General features: G+C 44.4%; 2 protein-coding genes across 5 annotated transcripts in view; one reads left to right on the top strand and one right to left on the bottom strand.

Annotated features, from left to right (window-relative positions):
- LOC131693139 (zinc finger Y-chromosomal protein-like) overlaps positions 1-24,547 on the top strand; it is a 48,832-nt gene that overhangs the window by 14,733 nt on the left and 9,552 nt on the right. The gene's annotated exons all lie outside the window — the stretch shown is intronic.
- LOC131693138 (uncharacterized) overlaps positions 776-24,547 on the bottom strand; it is a 128,149-nt gene continuing 104,377 nt past the window's right edge. For 2 of the 3 annotated variants that reach the window (XM_058980716.1, XM_058980717.1), the window contains 6 exons: positions 23,373-24,528; positions 15,075-15,195; positions 14,808-15,020; positions 11,538-14,743; positions 11,252-11,475; positions 776-4,542 (listed from right to left, as the gene is read on the bottom strand). In XM_058980716.1, coding sequence (XP_058836699.1) covers positions 2,201-4,542; positions 11,252-11,475; positions 11,538-14,743; positions 14,808-15,020; positions 15,075-15,195; positions 23,373-24,528 — 7,262 coding nt within the window. In that variant the 3' untranslated portion in view covers positions 776-2,200. The remainder of the gene's footprint in view (positions 4,543-11,251; positions 11,476-11,537; positions 14,744-14,807; positions 15,021-15,074; positions 15,196-23,372; positions 24,529-24,547) is intronic. The other variant, XR_009306159.1, reaches the window with a different exon arrangement.

Raw genomic sequence — 24,547 nt, 5'->3', positions numbered from 1 at the left:
CAAAGGGGCGCAAAATTGAGACTTCGCCAAGGGCGCCAGAAGGTCACGCTACGGCTCTGCTAACCACATCTCGAGCCACCCTCAGAAGTGTGCGCGAATATGTCCGTTCTAGGCAAAGGTTTATTGGGTATGGCGCATCATGAATCTCAAGGCTTGTTATAAACGCTACTCAGGTGCAGCAAGCCGCAGAAAAACTTGACCCCTTCCTGGAAAGATATGGTGGCCCATTCTCACAGTCACGTCATCTATTGACTAGAAGGAAATCTTGTTCTAGTCACCAAGTGACGTAACTGTGAGAGTGGGGCCCGAAGAAAATTTATTTCTAGTCACTAGGTGACGTGACTGTGCGAATAGGGCTCATGGGCCCGGACTATGTTTTTTTTAATGTCGTTCGTTCCGAAAGCGTATTGGGGCTGCAAAGGATATGGCTTTAAACTAAATGGTAGAGTAAGGTAACATCGTTAAGAATAGTGACTATGGTGGTTTAACGTCAATGTTCGAAAGACCCTCGAGAGATAAAACAAGCTAAGCCACATTCTGCATTACGGTGGATCACATTTTCGGACCAATGTGGCTCGATCAAATCCGACACCCGTTTGGTGTTATGTTTATAGAGAAAGTAAACCACATTTGTTGGAAAAAGCGGTCCGTTTTATGCAGAATAAGGCTCTTCGTAGCTTACTCTAACCCGCTATAGGAAAGTTATAGAACTAAAATAGAATTTCAGATGCACAAAGAACACACAGGTCACATCAGTTTTTGATTTTTTCACATGCATTTTCATTGTTTATTTCACTTATGCTAATTTACTTCACGATGACTCTTACAATGTTTGTTTCTATGTAACTAATCAATTACAAAAATATAATATATATTATTTGTATGTTCTGTTTTCCAAAAATGTCACCTTACCATGCTGAGCTCTATGCGAACGAAACGAAACTAAAACCTGTTTCGAAAGAAACATCAAACATTTGAGCCGAATTTCAAAACCGTACGTCGCATAGAAAATTATTTCAAGATTTTCAGTACCATGTTTTCTTGAACATAGTTTGATCTGTAAGTGATAAACACCATAAAAGTGAGAATTTAGGACATGATCTCGAATTGTTAGGATTCGTTTAAAAAAATAATATGCCTAGTTTCCTCTGTTCTGATCCACGTTAAAATGATATGCAATGTACACATTATGTCTGTCAACTATCTAGTACGAATACATTCTCATTGATGTTCCTCTCTTAAGAGAAAGAGGAACAGAAATACTACACATATTACACTTTATAAAAAATGGCTGCGAATAGTTTGCATTTCCGGAAAAATGGTACAAATATATGGATATTCACGACGTTATTTTATTATGTTTGCAAGGGGTGTATAAATATATATATTTTAACCTTCATTTTCGTTTACTGGGAGGGGGATATCGACCTTTCATCAATAATCAGTTACAAATCTAGTAGTGTAAAACTAATAGAAAAATTGTTATAATATTTATATACTCTTTTTTGCAATCATTTCTTTTACACTAATATACAATATATAAAATACATCCGCAGGTGGTTGTAATTGTTCCGCTCACAATAGTTTTACATCGTTTCTAGGATCAACCTTTCAGTTTATGTTGTTTGATTCGTATTGTAGAAATAATTCGCTAAAATAGATCAACTGAACACTAAGCGAGAAATGACAATGCAGTAGTTGTTGGCGCTATCCTCTGTCAGCCATATGTGCTGGTCGGTTGCTTAGGATCTCGAAGGACTGTGGTGCGAATTTGATTCCCTCCCCCTATTCTTCCTGCTAGCGATAATGCAGCTGTTTATCGAGAGTATTTTTACTTTAACAAATAAATGATCACATATGCGCGGTTTTTAACGTACACACTAAACAGTTTCTGATGCAATTGCCACATTTTCCATAGAACTAAACTTCGTAATTAAAGCTATGTGTAATTTGAAAGAAAATATCACTAATGCGCTTATAATCGGTGCTTCTTCCTGCGGGAAATTAAATCCTATAAGCAAAAGTTAAATACTACTATCAGCAACGAGTTACTCTAGAATTAAACAGTTAAAGATGATAAAATTAAACGATTTTTTTTTTTGGTTGTGTGTGCACGTACATACACAACTGTTGGCACTATTAACCATTAAAATTGGCACATCTTCCGATCCACAAACTAACGTCCCGACAGCGCGAATTGCTACGCGTCACCAACCGGCGGCGGAGGCAACGGTGGTCCCTGATTCGTTTCAGCGACCACAACTGCTTGAAGTCTCGGTCGTTTGGTTTCACCAGGTGCTTCGTTGCTTGTACTGCTCTCATCAGGTTTTCGTTTCATACTCAAAACATTGTTGTTGAGCTGACCCTGAGGCGGAAGCCCATTGCATTCACTACCCGAAGGTACTCCATCGTTGTCGTCCTCTTCATCTCCCCTATTATTGGGCCCATTTGAGCTGGAACTGTCTTCCACGTTGGACTCGTCGTTGTCATTCTCGTACATGTTATCATCACAGCTGTCGGTTTCGTTGCCACTTGGGCCAGCATCCGCCGAAGACGATCCCATTCCACCCCCTGGTAGTACATTAGCAGGGTCTTTCACGTTCAACCGCACAGCCAGTCGCTTTAGACTGGATAAGGAATTCTCACAATCGGTGGTGTCAATTTCGGTCAGATTCGTACCGGATCGTTCGATCTCCGTATATGTTCCGAACGGCAACTTCCCGAGGCATTCCAGTTTTAGAACGTGCATTTTCGATCGCAAGTGCTTTGCCAGATGGCCATGTATCCGGAAACCAACGTCACAATCCTTGCAGTAGAACGGCCGAGGGTTCGAATCGGTTGCAATACCGAATGTGGTCGTCATCGAGACCTTATTTCTATGGGTTGCAGATCTTTCGTGCTTTAGGAACAATCCCTGCGAACGAAAACTGGTGCCACAGGGCTCGCAGCGATACTTCCGTTCCATGTAGTGAATGTTCATGTGGATCTTCAGTTGAGATGTTTTCAAGAACCTTTTGTTGCACACATCGCAAACCGGACGACCGCCATCCTCTTGAAAGTGGCTCAACGATGAAAATTCGTTGGTTGGAGTTGATTTGAAACCATCCTCTCCCACCACGACGGTCCGTGCAACAATTCCTCCAAGTTCACCCGGTACTGGATTCGTGGTGGTCGGAACTACCACAACAGGAGCTATAATCGGTGCCGGGATAAGTTTATTCTCTACCAGCGGTTCCTGGTCAGATGCCGTACCACTTTCACTATCCTCCCGTTTCCTCAGGGTGACCGATTTCGTTAGTTTCAAGTACTCAGAAGCTACACTCTTGGCGCTTTCCTTGCTGGACCCCGCAGCCGTAGCTATCGCAACGGGTTTTGCAGAATCATTAGACTTAACACTATTACTTCTGGATCGCACCGGATCGATCAGTGCATCCAATTTCAGACTTCCAGCGATATTTTCCGCCGTAGTATCTATGCGTGGGGTATTCGATTCAGAAGCTTCCACCATCAATGTCTCTTTCTCTTGTTGAATTGTCTCATCGTTAACAGACGAAATTTCAGTTCTGCTAGCAGGTTCTGGCACAACCTGCGCGATGTGTTCGTTCTTTCCGTTAAAAATACGATAGATCTTTTCACTTACTACTGGTTTGGACGGTGAGGGTCCATTGTTTGGCCCGACGCCGCCAATAACTGTTATGCAACTTGGTATCTCCACGGGCATAATGGCCGTACTTCGAACATCCGCCACTTCCTCTTCATACTGATTGTTATTGACGCTTTTCATCTGACTCTGCTTCATTCGACTATCCTGCAGGGCCCGCTGTGTGATGTATTCCTGGAAGTATACATTATGATCGACAAGTTCCTTCCCGCTTGAAATAAGATTGTGGGTAAGAGGGATTTTATCGGTGTTGGAGACTAGCGTCGTCAGTAAATTAGCCGTGCCAGAGATTGGAGTAACCACATCCGATACACGGACAATGACCTGCGATCTGGTACTCGATTCCGGTTGATGAGAATGTAGCAACACATTGGATCCTTTGCTCAGCTGTTGATGATTCTGAAGCGGTTGCGGATAATGATGCGGGTACTGATAAATCGGTTGCTCCAGCGGTACCGGTTCCCTAACCTTTTTAGTCAAATCTATGGGCATCGCTCCATCGTCGTCAAAAGACCCACCAAAGTCTTGCTTCTTTTTGCTGATGTTCGGGTCCGAATAGTACTGCTCGTGTTTGAGCAGATTGAACTCGACCTTTGGCGTGTTTCCGAAGGTGATCACGCGGCGGTTCTGTTGACTCGTCTGGTCCACTAATGCCACCGCTGGTGAATGTTGTTGGCCATGTATCATCAAACCGGGCGGCGAAATGGCGGAGTTCGAACCGTAGGCTTGGTGTCGTCCTCGGTCCAACAGTTGGTGGTGATTGGCGTACGGTCCGGGACTGGGATAGCTTTTGGACATCTGGGAGCTGGTTGGTGGCGTCATCGATAGCGACAGCAGGCAGTGTGCGGCTTCGTGCTCCGGTAGGCGGCTCTTCGATTCATCTGGAATAACGGGAAGAAGGTTGGTTGTTTATAAGATGGACAATATTACTGAACAATGGAAAATGCTTGTTGGCCAAAAATCATAAAAAAATAAATGCATAAAGTCGTCTTGGTAAAACTATGGCAAGGATGATACAGACCAGCCTAGTGGAGCAGACGGTGGGACGGAGGGCTCCGCGAATAAAACAAAGGGAACACAGAGAACTCGTCACATAAGTGGAGTGACGAAGAAATGCTTTAGGTGGCTGCTGAGGAATCGCAACCAATTTGCTGAAGTGCTAGAGTTCCCAATAGGGAAGGCAACAACCAAGTGACAGCGTTCAACGGACACTGATATGCCGAAAAATAGTGGGTGCAGAAAGGAACCCCAACCGAATAAGATCAAGGGGGCAAGATTCTGGACTGCCACAAAAAAACTGAACAACTCCCAGCTTTCAACGAAGTGGTTACGTCGACCTAGGTATCCTTCGAATACTATCAGCCGTGAACAACTACAACTACTACTACTCGAGGCGTACTGATTGATAGCGTCCTGGAGCAGAGCTCAAGCAATTTGTAAGTTTAAGAAGGGCACACACAAACTAGGGTAACTCCGCTAGCGAATGACGGATCTCAATAGTAGCATGTCTGTAATAATATACGTACCTGGAACTATTGAGAACCAGAGCTACAGGTCCAAAGCCCTGGTAAAGGAGGATGGTTGTGATGATCTGGGCCGCGGTCACCACGTAAAGCAAGATAGGTCATAACCCCAATTCCAAGGCGTGAAGCGACCCGTGCCGAGAGATGAGTGATCGAAGGGGTGAAAAAGATGCTCGATCGTTAACGGAGTCTGTGGGGTACCTGGGCAACCCCCACAGTAAGCGTCCCTTACCACGTTACTGCGGAGCTCTGGCGTGGCGGACATTTATTCTCGCGCAACTCGTGGGTATTAACATGGAAGTGGACAAAAACAAAAACAATAAACAAACGGAGGTGCCAAACCCCTTTGCTAGAGGTGGTTTGGCGAGGAGTGGAGCGACGAGTGCTGCATCTGATAGCACCAGTGACCAGTGGTAGCAGTGGTAGAAAATAGCCCTACCAACGCACTGGACGGGCCACTATCCGCGATGCGCAAAGTGGTGGATCAGCTCGATTCAATAATCGAGTTCACTAGCGCAAAGCAAAATATAAGCAAGGAGCTGAAGCAGAGCCTCCTGGTGCTCCGGAAAGCTGTTCGTGTCGCAAGACAAGAACAGCAGGCTTACGCCAAGAGGGTGGAATGTCGGGAGAAGACCGACAGAGAAACCCAGACAGTGGCCTCCAAGAGGGAGGGAAGAGAGAAGGTCGACATAGGTACCCAGACAGTGGCCTTCACCTTCTATGGAGAAGCCATGTCGCTCTCGCAAGGGCAATCGCAAAACGGCGTCGAACGCGAAACGCCCTAGGAAGTCACCAGGCGAGGATGCAAAAACCGACACTACACGGCGTGCAACCGTTAAGGCCAAACGCCATTTGGTCGAGGTAAGCGAGGGCGAGAGTGACCTCGCTGGGCAGAGTGATGGTACCAGCAACCCGATGCAACCGGGGCAGGGGGCGTAAACCCCTGAACGCTGGTCACCAAGAAGAAGCCGGCACCGACACCGGAGGTACCGCGGCCCGCGAATAAGGCCAAGGACAGAGGCGAGGGCTTGTGGTTAAAAACCGACAAGGACATATACGCCGACGTTCTAAAGTCGATGAGGGCGCCCGAAAGCCTCTCGGCCCTTGGGCAAGACGTGCGTAGCGTAAGACGCACCAACACAGGAGAAATGCTTCTGGTGCTGAAGCGAGGCGCACAATCTAGTGCGGTGTACAAGGCCTTGGCCCAAGAGGGCCTTGGTGAAGGTGCCCAGGTCAGGTTGCTAGGGGCGGAAATGACTCTCCAGTGCAAGCATCTGGACGAGTTCACGACCGCAGATGTCGTGGCAGCCGTTAAGGAGCAATGCGACGTGACAATCAAGCGGGCCTCTGTGCGTTTTAGAGGGGGACCCTCTGGTACCCAAGTAGCCTACCTCAGGCTACTGAAGGCGGATGCCAAAAAGGTAACCGAGAAAGGTAAGCTGAAGATCGGCTGGTCGGTATGCCCAATTAGCATACCCCAGCCGCCTTCAGTGGATAGGTGCTATCGGTGCCTTGAGTCCGACCACAAATCCTACGAGTGCAAGGGTATAGACAGGAGCAAACTATGTCGTCGCTGCGGCGAGGAGGGGCATAAGGAGCGGGGTTGCACTAAAGCGCACAATTGCCTTATCTGCACCGCTAAGAAGCAAGCCCATAAACATGCTATGGGCGGACCTTCGTGTCCCTTCGGTGAGGCAAATAAGAAGAAGCCGTGAACGTCACACAGCTAAATCTTAACCATTGTGCAGCAGCCCAATAGCTGCTGTGGCAGTCAGTCTCGGTGTCGAGGACAGATGTCGCCCTCCTATCAGACCCGTACAACATCCCTGCCGGCAACGGCAATTGGGTGTCGGACGGGTCTGGAATGGTGGCAATCTGTACAACGGGACGGTTTCCGGTTCAAGAGGTAATACACTCCTCCGCCGAGGGTGTTGCGATTGCCAAGATCAGTGGTGTGTTCTATTGCAGCTACTACGCTCCACCAAGGTGGCCCATAGAACAGTTCAACCAGATGATCGACAGGCTCTCGTCAGACCTAGTGGACCGGAAACCGGTAGTCATAGCGGGAGACTTTAACGCTTGGGCAGTGGAGTGGGGCAGCCGCTGTACAAATAGCAGGGGTCAGGCGCTAATGGTCAAGCGCTTGCGAAACTCGATACTGTGCTAGCTAATAATGGCTCCGCTAGTACATTCCGTAGAAACGGGATGGAGGCGTGGATTGACGTAACATTTGCCAGCCCGAGTCTGGTTCCAGGCATGGAATGGAGGGTAGATGAAGGCTACACCCATAACGATCACTTAGCAATCCGCTTTAGGATCAACTATGGTGTGCAGCATCCGAGGGCGGGAGATCCCTGTCAGGTACGCGGGTGGAAGTCCAATCACTTCGACAGCGAAGCTTTCACCGCGGCCCTGGGACTGGAGGCCAACACTGACAGTCTAAGCGGGGATGCGCTGGTAGCTGTTCTATCACGCGCGTGCGAAGCCACTATGCTGAGAAAAACCCTGCCAAGAAACGGCAGATGCCCGGTATACTGGTGGAGTGCCGAGATTGCAGCTCTACGATCAGGCTGCCTCACAGCTAGACGTAGGATGCAAAGAGCTCGCACCGAGGATGCAAGAGAGAACCGCCGCGAAGTGTTTCGAGCTGCGAAATTGGCCCTTAACAAGGCCATTAAAAGCAGCAAGAGAGCGTGTTTCGACAACCTGTTTGAGAGTGCCAACGCGAATCCGTGGGGTGACGCCTACAGGATTGTGATGGCCAAGACCAAAGGGGGCTCTTCACCCCCAGAACGGTCTCCGGACCGGTTGGCGACGATTATCGAAGTACTCTTCCCGTCTCGAGCCACAAGCCCCTGGCCACCTGCACTACGAGACAGTGCGGGCACGGTCGAAATGGTGGCTCCAGTGACGAATGAAGAACTACTCGCAGTGGCTAAATCCCTAACAATGAACAAAGCTCCAGGGCCGGATGGAGTTCCAAACAACGCTCTCAAGGCAGCGATCATAGCGAACCCGAACATGTTCAGGCTAGCTATGCAGAGATGCCTTGACGAGTGCCGTTTCCCCGATAGATGGAAAAGGCAGAAACTGGTGCTGTTGCCGAAGCCCGGGAAGCCGCCAGGCGACCCATCGGCGTACAGACCAATCTGTCTGACACGACTGGCAAACTGCTTGAGAGGATCATCCTCAACAGGCTCACCCCATACGCGGAAGGTACGGACGGTCTGTCAAGCAACCAGTTTGGCTTTCGGAAGGGTAAGTCCACAGTGGACGCTCTCAACTCAGTGATAAATACTGCTGAGATAGCGATCCAACGAAAAAGGCGAGGTATTCGATACTGTGCGTTAGTGACACTTGACGTGAAGAACGCATTTAACAGCGCAAGCTGGGATGCCATCGCGCTCTCGTTACACCGGCTTAGCCTACCAGTGGGTCTGTACCGGATCCTGGAAAGTTACTTCCAAAACCGCGTACTGATATATGAGACCGATGCCGGTCAGAAAAGGGTTCCGATTACCGCCGGAGTCCCGCAGGGCTCGATCCTAGGCCCGGTGCTATGGAACCTCATGTATGACGGGGTTCTGAGACTGAAGTTCCCTCCTGGGGTCAAGATCGTCGGCTTTGCCGACGACGTAACCTTGGAGGTCTACGGGGAGTCAATTCCTGAGGTAGAACTAACCGCAGAACACGCGATTAGCACGGTGGAGGAATGGATGAGCGCGAGAGGCCTGGAGCTCGCTCATCATAAGACGGAGGTAGTTATCGTCAACAACCGCAAGTCGGCACAACATGCAGTTATCCATGTGGGAGAAGTCGCGATCACTTCACAGCGGAGTCTGAAGTCTCTCGGAGTCATTATAGACGACAAGCTGACCTTCGGCAGCCATGTCGACTATACGTGCAAGAGAGCGTCGACTGCTGTTGCGGCACTATCGAGAATGATGTCCAACAGCTCAAAGGTGTGCGCCAGTATCTATCCTCAGGTACGGCGGCCCGTCATGGTCAAGAGCACTGAGGGTAACCAGTTACCTACAGAAACTGGAGAGCACCTACCGCGTGATGTGCCTCAGAGTAATATCTGCCTACCGCACGGTATCACACGATGCATCCTGCGTGATAGCGAGCATGATGCCAGTCGGGCTGGTCATTCGGGAAGATGAGGAGTGCTTTGAGCTACGTGGAAATAGGGGAGCCCGTGAGCGCACCAGGGCGACCTCGGTCGCCAGATGGCAGCGTGAGTGGGACAACTCCTCGAAAGGTAGGTGGACTCACCGGCTGATACCTAGCATATCGAGCTGGGTGGGAAGACCCCATGGGGAAGTTCACTTCCACCTGACCCAATTCCTGTCAGGCCATGGCTGTTTCCGTCAGTACCTCCACAGGTTCGGGCACGCGGAGGTCTCAGTCTGCCCGGACTGCCCAGGTGTAGATGAAACTGCCGAACACATACTGTTCGTATGTCATCGGTTCGACGTCGAAAGAAGAGCAATGCTTGACGTCTGTGGCTGGGACACAACCCCTGATACCCTTATTCAGCGGACGTGTCAATCGGTGGAGAAGTGGAACGCAGTCTCGGCTGCTACCATCCAGATTGCCAGTAGGCTACAGTTAATCTGGCGAACCGAGCAACAGACGACGGGCACGGCTAACTAGTGATTGGTTAGCTGGAGCGAAAAAGGCCAAGCGCAAAAAAGGGAGTGAATGGTCTGTTCATGCCGAGGCAGGTTTGGCGCAGCGACTGGCAACCGCGTAAGGGGTAAACCCAGCCACCCCGAAGCAAGACAGAAGAGTGAGTGTATAGGCTATAAGTGGACTGCCTCCTGCCAAGATGGGAGGGTCGTAGCGTAGTATGTTGGGACTTAGCTATCGATACCTCATGGCGTGGCAGAGGAGTGAAAGGGTGAGCATCCAAGTCAGTCTCACACTGCATGTTAAGGGTGAGCATAAAAGTCAGCCTCACAGGTTGGTAGCAAGCAAGGAATGAAAAAGGTGAGCACAAAAGTCAGCCTCGCATGGTATGTCAGAAGTGGGGCCTAAGAAAAATGTCCCACATGGGATGCCAGGGGGAGTGACAAAGATACAATAGAGTGGCACGATTGAGAGTGAATCAGGTGATAGGGTGAGCACCCAAGTCAGCCTCACATGGTATGGGTGGGGCGAGCACAAAAGTAAGCCTAGCAAGGAATGAGTAAGGTGAGCACACAAGTCAGCCTCGCAAGGAACGAAAAAGGTGAGCACAAAAGTCAGTCTCATGTGGAGTGTTTGAGAGTGAATCAAGGTGCGATAGAGAGAGCACCCAAGTAAGCCTCATACAGGACGTATGAACGCGTGAGTGAGAGTGAAAGGGTACATTAAGTACAGCCATCCCCCCAGAAGTAATACCGAGAGGTAGTTCCTGGGAGGAACGATGGCGGAGCCCAATGGAGTTTAGTCGGTATTAATGGCAGCGTCACCATTCGAGCCCGACACACCGTGTGGTAGCTGGGACACCTACCAATAGCACGTGTACTGGGCTAGGACGTAAAGGTCTTCTCCATTGTAAAAAAACACACAAACTAGGGTATCTCGAAATCGCCTGTGCAGACAAGGATACAGCTAATTAACTACAGAATGCCACAGCTGCTATCAAGCCCTGGAAAAGCGCTTCATTGGTCGTTAAACCGTCGCAGATTCATGAACAGGCGCTGTACATCGGGTATTTTCCCGACAGCATGGATTAGCCCGATAGAAACATCCACCGCCTAGTACAGAATTAGAACGACGACTTCTGCTCAGAACGCTGGAAGGTATTGAAGAGAAGCGCGGTCCTAAAAACGGTAGCGCTCCTGTTGTCGGTAAATGAGGCTTCAGTGATATATATCTCGACAGCAAGGCGACCAGCTAGTTGGAAAAATGCCCAATAGATGATGCTTTCGTATGCTCTATGATCAGAAGAGCATCGGAGATCCGCTTCATTTATTTACTCTAGTCGAAGTACAGGTCTTAAGTTCAATCTTATGATCCAGGTTGATAAAAAATTCCGCTTGAAATCCTATTATTTAAAATTAAAAAAACCATTACTCACCACTATCATCACTGTCCTCTCCATCGCTTTCCGATCCGCTGTCCGAATCCCCCGGGATCGTCGACGTCCGCTCACTCGAGATGGACTGCTGATCGCCCTCAATATCAATGTCAATTCCATCGTCATCCACACTAGTCGGAATCGGATTCAATCCCAGCTCGGTGCATTTTTTGAAGTGACTCTTAGATTTCATGTGCTTCGTCAGGTTTCCCTTAGTTTTAAAACTAAAAATAAAAAGTCTACGGTTAACAACGGCTCGATCCTAAACAAACGTCGAAATACTTACTGGAAGCTACAGTGCTGACACGAGTACGGCCGCACGTCCGTGTGCGTCCGAATGTGCTTCTTCAGCATCGATGGTTTCTTGCAACGGATACCACACTCTTTGCACACGTACTTGCCTCGACCGCGACCCCGAACGTATGTATACTCTTCGGTGCTCTCAAAGCCACCGGATAGTGTTCGTTCCGAAGATTCACTCCTCGCAGGCATACTATCGTTGGAAGCACCCTTGTCGTGGTAACCACCGAACTGGAGGTATCCTTGTTGCTGACCAGCAGCCAAAAGGCCCTGCTTCGTGAGTTGGTGAGTGTTACTACTACTGCCACCAGGGGAGCTCATCGGTGGTAGCGAATACGCTGGGAAGCTGGTTTTCACTTCTGCTGTGGTCATAATCGCCAGATTAAAGGAACTTGAGTTGACCACAGCCAAGGAAAGAACTTGAGAGGCGATCGAGTAGCGATGATCACGCTGCTGGCTGCTGTCGTACAACGACATGACTGCAACCGATTTCAAACCGAGGGGGTGTGGTTTGTTCTCCGGATGAACCTGCCAGTTGCTGTACATGGAGAGTTGCTTCTGCGTTTGAACGTAAAAAGGTTGCGTCTTGTTGACGGTGCAGTAGAACGGCTTCGTGCTCGATTTCAGTCCGATGTTTGTGTAGGCGTGACCATTGAAATATAACTCCCGGCAGGATTTCGAGGGTCGTGGTGTATCCGGTGATATCAACGGCATCGTGTTATGGGTAGGTGTGATCCCGTGATGTCCCTTGGGAGTGAAGGTACCTGGTTTAAGCGGCAGTGAATTTGGTCTTACGAATTTCGGTTTTGCTGCGACTGCTGGTGGTTGCTGTGGAGCACTGTCGATCGGTTTAACATCCATTGGTTCCGGTTTGCATTCCGTTGGCGCAGGTGATTTGATTAGTATTTCTGACTTTACGATTAAACTTTCAAAATTGAAATGTCTGATTTCCTCTTTCTTAGCCACCGGCGGATCAATGGATTCTTTTTTCCTCGGACTAATATTGTCCGCCATTCGAGTAAAATTAAAACTCTTTTTATACTCCTGCTTGGCGGGGGACCAAATCTCTTTGGCAATACCGTTTTTCACGGGTGGCGATTGTAGAAAAGACGTTTTAATAAGACGACCAAAATCTACGATTTCGCTGCGTCGATCGGTGGCAGTAGTGTTGGTTGGTTTAACCACCGCCAGCAGACATGGTGACTGTAATTTTACCGTGGGGCCTAGGTGATTACCGGTGGAGATCGAAATCGATTGCATGATCGGATTTGGGCTTGCTGCTATGCGAGGATTGCCATCGGGCTGTAGCTCGCTCTGCATCATTACAGAATTCGGTCCAGGCATTCCCTGGACAAACGGAATCAGCTTTCCGGCATGCATGATCTGTGTCGCCTGACCTGGCGAGGTTTGAGGCAGTGTCAGTGGATTATATGCCGTTATTGGATTTATGGTTGGAAACGGAAATCGTGTAATCGGCTGACCAGCTACAGAATTACTTCCTTCCATTGAATGCTGTTGATTTGCGTAAAAGTTTGGGGTGGCCATTGCAGATGACAGTGTTGGTGTGATGGTGACAATAAGTTTTGGAGTGGCCGGGTTCTTCATAAGGACCGGCGACGAACTGCGGTTAGTTTCTGGCAATTGCATAAAAGTTCCCCCTGAATGCATACTATTTACTCGTCCAGACAATCCGTAATCGTGCATCTCGCTATCAACGTCGGGTGAAAATCGCGTCACCGTTCCGCCGGACGTATATCGATGAAGCGGCTGCTCCCCGTTTCGATCGACAACTTCCACATTACCACCAAAGAGCTGCAAGCTCGGATGTTGAACGCCCCTCATTGACATCATCATGGCCCTTTTATGCGTGGGATGTCCTGCGTCATCATTCGACTCTTGACCGGATCTGCCGAAACCTTCGCCTTTATTGCTCTGAAAATCAACTAATCTCGTATTGCCTAGCAGAGGACCTGGTGATGGCAGTGGGTTTTGTACCACGTCGACAATTTTCGCTATAGTCGGTATCTGAGTGTCAGGGGCCGGGATGTTTGTAGAACTGGTCGTAGCACTTGGCTCCGGTAGTAGCGATATGTGCTCAGGTCGCGATCGTGGTAACCTCAGTTGGGATTTCGCCAACTTGGACAGTGTGGATGGATTTCGCGGTGGTGGATTCAGTGAGACACGGGCAAGCGTCTTCAAACTTGTCGGGTTGTAGGATTTTGATCGTGAGAAATAGGATGACGGAGATCCAACGGGGCTAATAGGTGCACTAGATGATGGGCTGTTTACATTGCTATTTCCTTGGCAGTAGCAAATCGTATGATATTTTAGGATTTCTGCGTCACGAAAACTAGTGTTGCACGATTTGCAGGTGAACAAATTTTCAATTTTCTCGTTTTCTGGATTCTGGACCACTCCGAAGCCACGCGAATTCAGCAGTAGATCTTTGATGATGGAACGCTCTGGATTCTGCGGATGATCTGTAACGGTTACTTGCTGTTGCTGCTGAGGTGGTGCGTGCGATTGAGCTTGGGGCGCAACTGGTGTCTGTTGTTGGGCTTGACTAATCTGCGGTTGATTTGGGGGAAGAGAAGTGGTAGTTTGCTGTGGGGGATATTGCAGGGAAGACGACGGTGACTGCTCCCGGCTGTACAGTGCTCCGCTGCTTCGTTTACGAGGATGCTCCATTTCCACTGGTTCGCTCGGGACCGGTTTACTCAGGTTTAATGGCTGCTGGTATTGCACTTGAAGGTGGTGTTGTGGAAGTTGTTCGTTTCCATTAGGAACTCGAACAACCATCTGTACCGGGTGATGGTTTGGCCCGTAAGGAACCGGTTGAACTATAGGAGCCACCGATTTGGTACTTACGATTGGCTTATTCGAAACGGTTATCACATTTTGTTCGCTGGGAACAGCATTCGCATACGTTTGTACTGTCGGAAGCTGTAACAGTTCTTCGCTGTTTCGTTTCTGTAGCAGGGCACTAGCCAGCTTAGAGCTGCTACTACCCGATCCTGGCTCGTTTCCGCCGTGGGAAGAACTTGAACTACCGCTGACTGATATTCCGCGGGTTATGCCGGTGATTTTGTGATACTTTTTTTGAAGCGGTGGTTCCACCACTTCCACAATGGCCTCATTGTCTGATATCAGCTTTGAGATGTGCTGCTCAAGTGATTCCACATTTTGGCCGTTCTAAAAAGTGGAAGAAAAATAAAGTTAGACATCTGTCAATTGGATACGATCGCCAAAAACATACGAAATAGTGCGGAGTTGGTGGAGCCGAATGACTGGCGTTCAAGTTTGTTGCACTGCTGCTAGTACTGTTGGCAATCGAGGTGGGGAATTTGTTAACCAGCTTGGCGTCAAATTTGGCATACAGGGCAGCATTGTGGAACTTAGGTTTGTATGGTTTCTCCACCAGCAGCTGCGGCGAATGAACCCTGTCATCCATCGGAGAGCCTCGGGTGATCTGCAAAATGGTCATTAGTATTACATCGATTAGGGTTTTGGGTGGTGAACTTACGATTTCCGAACCACTGTTGCTTAGTTCTTTATCGTCTATATCGGACCCGCCGAGGGAGCCGTCCTCGTCGATTACCGTTCCAATATCCTCGCCTTGGCTCTTGGATGCGTGAGCTCGAGATCTAGGAAAAAGGTAGGTGATTAGATTAGATTATAGGGAATACTACATTGCTAAAATGATAGGTTTTGTTTGGATGACTATTCAAATTCAATACTACCAAAGCCATTATCCATCAGTTCCAAGTGGGAAGCCCGAAGCACTGTTTGTTTGTTAATCGCACGATACCAAGTAAAGGCGCATAAAAGGCTGTGACCAAAGTACGAATACGGCGGTGGAGACATATTTTTATGAATATCTCGCAGCTAGAACCTTTAGCCCTTTCATTTAAAAATGTTGGAGCCAACAAACAAAAAAAAATTCCGCTCAAAATATCTGTAGAACTCGCAGTGTTACAAACTGCTTAATTTTTAACTTGGGATGTTCATTACAATTCTGCTCGTTAATTTACAAAATTTCGAATATGAAAAAGGGTGATGTAAGCTAGTCTAAAGTGTTTTCTACTAGTTCCGCAGAGTTATTCCAAAATTTAATTATTTTCAGTTAGTTGAACGCGACACTCACAATACTGCTACAGAGGGAACCAATCAGACTAAATACAAAAACTATTTGTTGTTCATTACAGGGTGGGCATGAAGGGATTAACACGATAGTTAGGAAACGCACATTGTAGCATTTACTGAGGGGCTGGATATATTGTGGCGGATTGTAACAACTAAAGAATGGAGGGTTTTCAATGATATTCGGTTTTAATTTGATCACTTTTTCAAAAATATCGAACACTCTGCAACGCAATAATGAACGAAATAAGTTTGTAAAACTGAGCTAATGGAATTGGGAACGGTTTCTTGAGTAAGCAAAAAAATTACTGAAAGGTGATCAGAATTAAAATCTGTGTAATCAATTCGCTACTGGAATTGCTTTGAGTGTTATTCCAAGATCGGTGTCCTGCGTTAAAATCACCGATTACGAAGAATTTTGACGGATTTCGATTCGATCAAATCGATGAATGACAAAATTAGAGTTACTCTTCAATTAAATATTTGGTATTACGCACATTATGTACCCTTACGCAGTTGAAAAAATCGTCTTCGCACGTTTTTAGTGAACGAGCATTCTAATTTAATTGGATTTGATCGCAGTAGCCTTACGCTTTGGATGTGAAAATTTTCAGCTCCCGTCAAAATTATGCAAACCGACTGTTACAGCTTCCTTATATCACCTCGGGTATGAAAGGAGCGCGCACGGAAGTGAATGCGTTGTGATTGGCCAATGAAGAATGCTTGATGCAGGTGCCCAAGCACTCGGACGTATTCCGATGACTATCGCGAGTTATTAACTGGTGCTTACCCGGAAAAAGTGGATGTGAGTTCGCTTCGATTTCGTTCTTATCAAGTGGAACTTGGCCGGTTTCGACGTAATAGTAAAGTCAAGATCTACGGATTCTTGATTTGCAATTGCTGAAAAGGTGGACCGAATTTCAAGAGAATAAATGCCAAATGGATCTTACGCTGCTCATAGTTTAGATGAACTGCTATTCCAGCTACTAAAATTCGGTGAGGTCGTTTCTTTTCTTTATAAAATGTCTTCAAATTACTCCAATTTCTATTTGGTCATCACTAAAGACTTGATTGTATCGACATAAAGAGGTATTCGACACGATAACATCTTTTTTCGAGACTTTTTTCTCGATTGTTTGTCAGCAGAAATGTTGGCGGTGGTCAAGCTATTTTCGTCCGCGTCCCATATCACCTATTTTTGTAAAGTGATTCATCAGCAGTGCTATCATTGAAAATGAACCACCTTGGTTATGCAACTAATTTATTCCGATCTTTTTTAATGCACATAATTAAGCAGTCTTCATTTCGTTTTATTTTGAATTGCACATACTTTGTAGTATGTAATTTTAAATGTTCTTTGATTTGATGGCATTGTGAGGAAGCGCGTATCCGCCGGTTGATGCCAATCGAGCAGACATTTCTTCAGACTGAGCAAACTGATTTATTTGTTTGTTTAGTGTTTATTTGACCAACTAGGAAACGAATCCACTGGGTCGTTATTGCGCGTGGGGAATACGCATGGTCTTGTCTGAGTGAATGATGGATTTTGAATTATGTATGAGCATTGAGAATTTACAATTCGCAAGAACAATTCAAAACCAGTTACCAATTTGCGGCAATTATTTCAGCACGAGGATTAAATGTTTTATTGTCATATTTAATGGTTTACTTTTATGGATGGGGAGCACGTCATGTGCTGTAACGCAATCGGCCGTTTTACCCACGATTGTACGATGTATATAGGAAATTCCATAGAACATGGACACTTTTGCGTGCAGCGGCAGTATTGTGCTCCTCCAAAAAAAAAGGAAAAACCGAAATTATTTGGTTCGTATTAGACCAAGGAGATAAAGAGCGTGGTAATAAGAGAGAAAGTTAGTTAGTATTGGGCAATCTTTGCTTGACATAATTTATGAGTGGTCCACAATACCACTTTTAAACTCATTGATTATGGTCCATTTTATATTGTCGACAACACTCCCGGCAGCCGACTGTCCGGAGTCTAAATTATTTTCGATGAAACCAACTCTCGATAGATGGTTACCCAGAGTTTAAACGCCTTCACATCTAGAACATTTACGTATCCTATAGTCAATAAACTATTCAAACTTTTTATGCACGAAAATATATTCTCAGTCGCATCGCTTGCTTGAGACGAATCCTGAATAACAACCCACCCACTACCCAATCCGTGGTACTGGACCTTCCGTTAAGTAAGTACCACATCAACACTTACTTTCTCGTATCTCAAGTTACGGTAAAGATGGTCGTGGCCCGCAATGGTGGTTCGCAGGCGAAATTCACGCTTGGACTGGATTAATTGTTGTTCCCAAACAACGCTCCTCAAGTAATCTGGGTAGAAATGAGAGTAATTAGTCTGCAATCTACGAAGTATTCCATGCTTACACAATGCAACGCAACGATTGTTTGTCAGCAGAAATGTTATCCTGGTCGGTTGAATTTATGCAAGTACCATTGTCTCATTTCTGTACATTCTATTGGCAATCGGAAAATGGAAAACAAGACAAAATATTTCCAACTAACATAATTAAATCTAAATCGCGATTCCAAATTCTTTTCTTGATATTTGTTTTTTTTTGTTTCCGTAAATAAATTCTTACCATACACCATATTGGAAGTAATATACAATTAGGGTGGGTCAACAACTTGGATGCTGTCGCAGATTCAATCGATAGGGACACGGTTCCAACGTCCATTTGTGTCATTTTGGGAAAGTCGCCCTACTCGCAACCGACACTTAGTTCGCTCAAAGGTAGGTATGAGGTAAAAAGCTAAATCTTGGGGGCAATTAATCACTACGCGTCAATTCCATGCGCACTTATTCGTGACAAGGAATCGAAAGTTTGATATTGGTATAAATTTGATACTCGTACTATAGTTGAGCGGAGCTTGCTGACGGGAAAATGACCTCGAAATGTACCGCTAGGTCTCTGTCATTCTGAAATGGGTCATTGGAAAATCGGCAGAACTATCACCTCCTACATCCCGAAATCAAGTTGTTTGCATGGGGAAGCCAAACCATATGCAGAGAACTTTTTTTCATAATACCACTGCCGGCTAATGGGATTTGGAAGGTTGAAACACACATTATTAAACTTCAAATATCTTACAACTTTGTAAGTAAGTTTCAATCCAGTTTGAGAAGCTTCAAACATGAAGGTAGAATTTGGCATTGCAGTCATCAATTGAAATATTGATTGCTGCAAGAAAAATCCATCTTTCTTCCGCAGTGCTACCTGGATCCATTAGAGCAAAGCAAGCGTTGTGTGGAGATGAAATTTGAGGAGTGGTAGGCTTCGTTCTTTTAGCCGCATTACCTGCCAATGAAGCATAAGATAACGCACCATTTTAGGATGGTGTGACGATGATGGAAGATCCTATTCATAGGTAGAGAAAGTTCATTTCTATTTTGAAGCAAATCACCACGGTACCTAAGGAAGTGGGTAATTTTTTTTATTTATTGATTTGTACGAGAATTTGTTTTTTTTTTTGAAAAGAACATGTCCAAAATTCGGTTGATTGTTTCCGCGACAATTAGCGCATTTGGAACTTTCTGTGGTTTCATTCACAGAACAAGCGTCCTTTGTGTGCGATTTATCACCACAAATCATACATTTGGAATCTAAATGAAAGTTTTTAGTGCCGTGCCCAAAGCCTTGACATCGACTACACAGGGTCAGATTTTGAATTCTGCCCCCAAGTCGTCTATAATATTCCCACTTTATCCGCACGCGGAACATAAAACGTGCTTTTTCTAAGAGGCCGTACACAAATGACGTAGTATTTTTTCGGCGATTTTTGACCCCTCCCCTCCCCTCGTAGCATTTTGTCACAAAATTCTAACCTTGTAAATAACATAGCATTTACTACCCCCCATCCCCCCCCACAACGCAGACGGGAGATGAAAAAACTTAAATATTAGACTGATTACACTCAAGTTAGAATGGTCGTTGCGCCGACTACACCGGTGTAGTACACTGTCAAAAACGAAAATGCCATAAGTCTACTAGTTTACGCATACAGTCTTCTCGTTTTTTGCGAGCTTGCAATTCCGCGACTCGTATAACTTACCACATGAGAAACCACGAGAAAAGTAACTTGTGTGAATTTAAATTTATTTCCCTTAGGAATGGGGAACCTTCAATGGTTTACTCGAATCGATGGCTTTTGATGCCCGTCAAAAAACAATAAAATTTTGGTGTTTACCCAATTTTCCTCCTTAGGGTGAAATATAGCATAGTGCTTTCGCATAGGCCTGCTAAGCCAAGACAAGTTTCGGCTTCACATCGGCATAAACAGAATTTCTGCTCGGACGGGACATAACGGGTAACAATAAACTCAATGCTATGTCACACAACTTCCTACCCTCCCCCTCGTCACACTTCGTCACAAATTCGGTATACCCTCCCTACCCCCCAAAATGCTACGTCATTTATGCATGGCAAATACTTTCAAATTATTAACCTCATTACAATTAAAATGAATTAAATAAAGCTTGTGGATCCATAGCGTTGCAGAGTGTCGCCTAGCCAGACAAAACTTCAAAATTTTATTTTAAATTTTTCATAATTTAACATTTTTCTCTATTTTTTAATAGGTTGAATAGAGTCTTCTCAAAATATTAAGTCCTGAGGACGAGAGTTCGATTTTTTACAGAATTTCAAAGGTGAAATAGATGATGAATTCTGAGGAAAACTATTTTCAAACCTAAGTTATTCAAATGAATATATCTTTTTAGTTAAGATTCCGATTGGGGTCAAACTGATTTTATTTGAAAGGTTATTTGCTGGACTTATAACTGCCATTTAGTCGACATAAGCCATTCTTCTCGCTCAGACCTGAAAAACAAACAATAAATCGTGCAATAATTTAAAGTTATAATGTTCAAAGTGGCTGTACTTTTTTTTTGAAACGGTTCAGAAAGATCGCTTGTTATTCATGATACTTGAAAATTAGTGTACTTTCCGAAAATGAATATCTTGTTTTGCCCCTTTCTGCCCCGAGGTATGAAAACAGGTGATTTTTAATGATAGGTCTGAAAGAGACGCATGGTAGCCTTCGACTACCCAGGGTTCGCAATATAATTTATAGATTCGTCCTATCATTATCAACAATTGAAAAAATGTGTATTCTGCTAAAAAAATCACCGCACCTAATTTTTTGAAAATGAATTTTCGGAAATAGTGCACTTTATATTCGTAATGTTGAATTTTCGAACCACCTTAATTGCCAAAATTTTGAGGTAACAAAAAAACAAAAAATGAACGTCAAATATGAATTCAGCGTCACAAAATTACCCTAATGTGAAGTTTCGGGCCACTATTGAGGTTTTGTCCGACTTTTGTAAGGAAGGTGATCACTGTGCGTTGTGTTCTCGAATGGTCGCGCGAACCGTGAGTCTGATATTAAATTTTCAGTGATTGAACGGTTCAGATTCTAGTAGAGAGTAGTGCTCCCATCTTGATTAAAAATTTGTATTTTTTTAAAAATAAGTACGTAGCAAAGGGCAAACCAATCCTCGGCATGGAACCGTATATCGCCAACTGCGGTTGAAGGTCATTAGGATATAATTTGGCTAAGAAAGAATCCTAATCGCTGTACTATGCGGAGAATCCGTCTTCGAAAACGTTACAAATATTATCGAGCAATTAAACAACTCATACGAAGCATCAGCAATGATCAATAGCCAGATTTTAAGTCCGTAAGCTGTGTGACCAGGTGCTGACGAAACGCGACGGATGTGTTTTGATTGATGGTAAAACCTATGGCTGAAATTGTTCGCGGATAAGTTCGGGAAAAAATTATGATTTGGCAGGGTGTCTGTTCCTGTGACAAGAAAACCAGCGTTTTTGTGACAGATAGCACTACCAGTTCAGAGGTAAAGAAAGTGCTTCAAAGAACGGATGTGGATGTTACCATTCATTGGTTCGTTACGTTTTGGGTAGACTCAATTAAAGCAAGCTTCCATTATAGCAAGTACAATGATAGGACAATGAAGTCCAGTTCATTTATATTTCTTGGAAACATTTCAGCGACCCCTGAGAACACAAAACTTCTGTCCCGGAAGCTGTTCGATATCCAATTTAACACACTTTTCATCGTCCATAAGAATGCATCCATTTGATTTAGTCAGCAACTGATCATACAGCTTTCGGGACGGCATTTTGGTCGTACTGGTTCAGAACTACACAGAGGGAAGTTTTGGCGGTTTTCCCCGACCATTTTTAACACAGTGGGTATGGGTTTAAGGTTAGGTCGGTGAGATTTTCTGAAGGGAAAAATCTATAGTTCGCCTTTCTTCGAAAAGGTAGTCCACTCAGTGCGGACACAGGCCTACGGAAAATAAATATGCATGAACAAAAAAAATCCTGGAGCGTCAAAAACATCACTAGTTGGGTCGAACTATTAATAGATTATTTTGAGAAGACAAATCAAATACACTATTGCACTGATAAGGCATTTCACCGATTCAATCATTCCAAACCTTGACTAATCTCGAGAAAGACTAATTAAGGAAAAAATGTAGGTCGTCTTGAAAAAATATTGTCTAAGTTAAAAAAAAGTGCCAGAAGCTATCAATTACTCTGTTCAAATTTAATGAAACAAGCCGAATTGATTGTTGGAACAAACAATCATTTTTATTATAGATAATAAGATAGGCGCATTTCCTAATGAAGACTGGAAACGGACTGTGTCCCCACTAATATATATATATATATATATATATATATATATATATATATATATATATATATATATATATATATATATATATATATATATATATATATATATATATATATATATATATATATATATATATATATATATATATATATATATATATATATATACATATATATATATATATATATATATATATATATATATATATATATATATATATATATATATATATATATATATATATATATATATATATATATATATATATATATATATATATATATATATATATATATATATATATATATATATATATATATATATATATATATATATATATATATATATATATATATATATATATACATATATATATATATATATATATATATATATATATATATATATATATATATATATATATATATATATATATATATATATATATATATATATATATATATATATATATATATATATATATATATATATATATATATATATATATATATATATATATATATATATATATATATATATATATATATATATATATATATATATATATATATATATATATATATATATATATATATATATATATATATATATATATATATATATATATATATATAATGCACTAAGGAATGTGAATTCGTATTTGGGAAAGGAGAAAACAACAAATCAAATTTCGAGTTAACTACATTTAGCAGGTTTGAGTTAAATTAGAAATCTAAGCGCTTTATCAATCCAAGCATTCAATAATTTCGAGATGAGCGAGTTAGATTAACACTGCAAGGTGTCATCAAGTAAACCCAACACTCCCAATCAACATCTCCGTTTCACCCTTGGACATTTCAAATGCCCAACTTGGTTCAAACAAAGACCCCGCTCATCGAATATTAGTTAAGAACACAATCAAATAGACGGACAGATGCGTGTGTCAGACAAAAAAAAGGTTTATTGAACTCACCGGCAGTGTTTGTACAGGTTGCTCTTGGTTTTAAATGCAATACCGCACGGATCGCACCGGAACGGGCGCTCGTTGGTGTGGCGTCGGATGTGCTTCTGCAGGACCGACGGTTTGCTACAGTTCATCTGACAGAACGGGCACACATACCGGCCCGGTGTGGCCGTATTGATCAGATTGGCCGAGGCCAACGACAGATGGACAGTGTCGTACGGAATGTTCGGTAGTCCCGTAGCAACTGCCACCGAACTATTCTCGTACGCAATGGCCTGAATCGAGTCAACGACGGTTGTCGCTGTTGATAACGTTACACTGTTGCTGCTGCTGTTCAGGGTGCATTGGTTTTTCTCGTTCAAATCACAGCTTATGTTGATAGCACTGTTATTATTTACACTGGGATAGTACGATTTCAAATCTTCACTCTCTCTCGGAATATGGTTGTTGCTGATAAAACTATTACTGACGCTAATGTTGTTAGCGCGATTCAAGGAAGCACCGTTACTGTGTTCGCTACTCAAAGAGGTTAATTGGGGGCGACTGTAGCACTCATCGACTGTTGGTTGTCCTGGACGAATACGTTCAGTGGTTAGTCGGTATGAGTGGACTAAATCACCCTCGTTGGCACATGCAGTCGTTTGATTTTGCTGTTGCTGTAACAGCCGCTGGACTGGCGGTTCGTAGCTCAGTACCGTGGACTGTGAGTTTGGCAGTCTGGCGACGACGGGGAAACCATATGCACTTGCTGCTGTAGCTATAGTACTACCACCAGCTGACGTAGTTGTACTAAAGCTACTACTATTGGCAGCCGCTGATGTAATGAGTTTCGATTCACTGCCACTATCGCTGTTCGGTGTGGCACTGGCAATCCGTTTGAATTTTTTATGCAGGTACTTTAAATCAGAAGAATTCGTCGCGTTGGACGAATAAACACTGAATGTGGTTTGCTGTTGTGGTTGTGCTGGTGGCGGCTGCGACTGCGGCAGCGGTGGCGGCGGGTGCTGCTGCGAATGATGCAGAATGCTATTTTCCGCGCTGACTTTGCTCTCCGCTGGGTTCGCACTCGGTTGTTTACCGTACGGTTGACTCACTGACGTCGTTTTACTTTCATTACAGCTGCTCGTTATTTCCATAGCGGGCGGAAGTTCTCCACCCGGATCATCTGCAAGCGACAAGAGAGA

Source organism: Topomyia yanbarensis, chromosome 3, assembly GCF_030247195.1.
Source record: "Topomyia yanbarensis strain Yona2022 chromosome 3, ASM3024719v1, whole genome shotgun sequence".
Lineage (NCBI taxonomy): Eukaryota > Metazoa > Arthropoda > Insecta > Diptera > Culicidae > Topomyia > Topomyia yanbarensis.
Note: the sequence above shows the minus strand (reverse complement) of the source record. Positions and strands in the feature narration are given on the sequence as shown.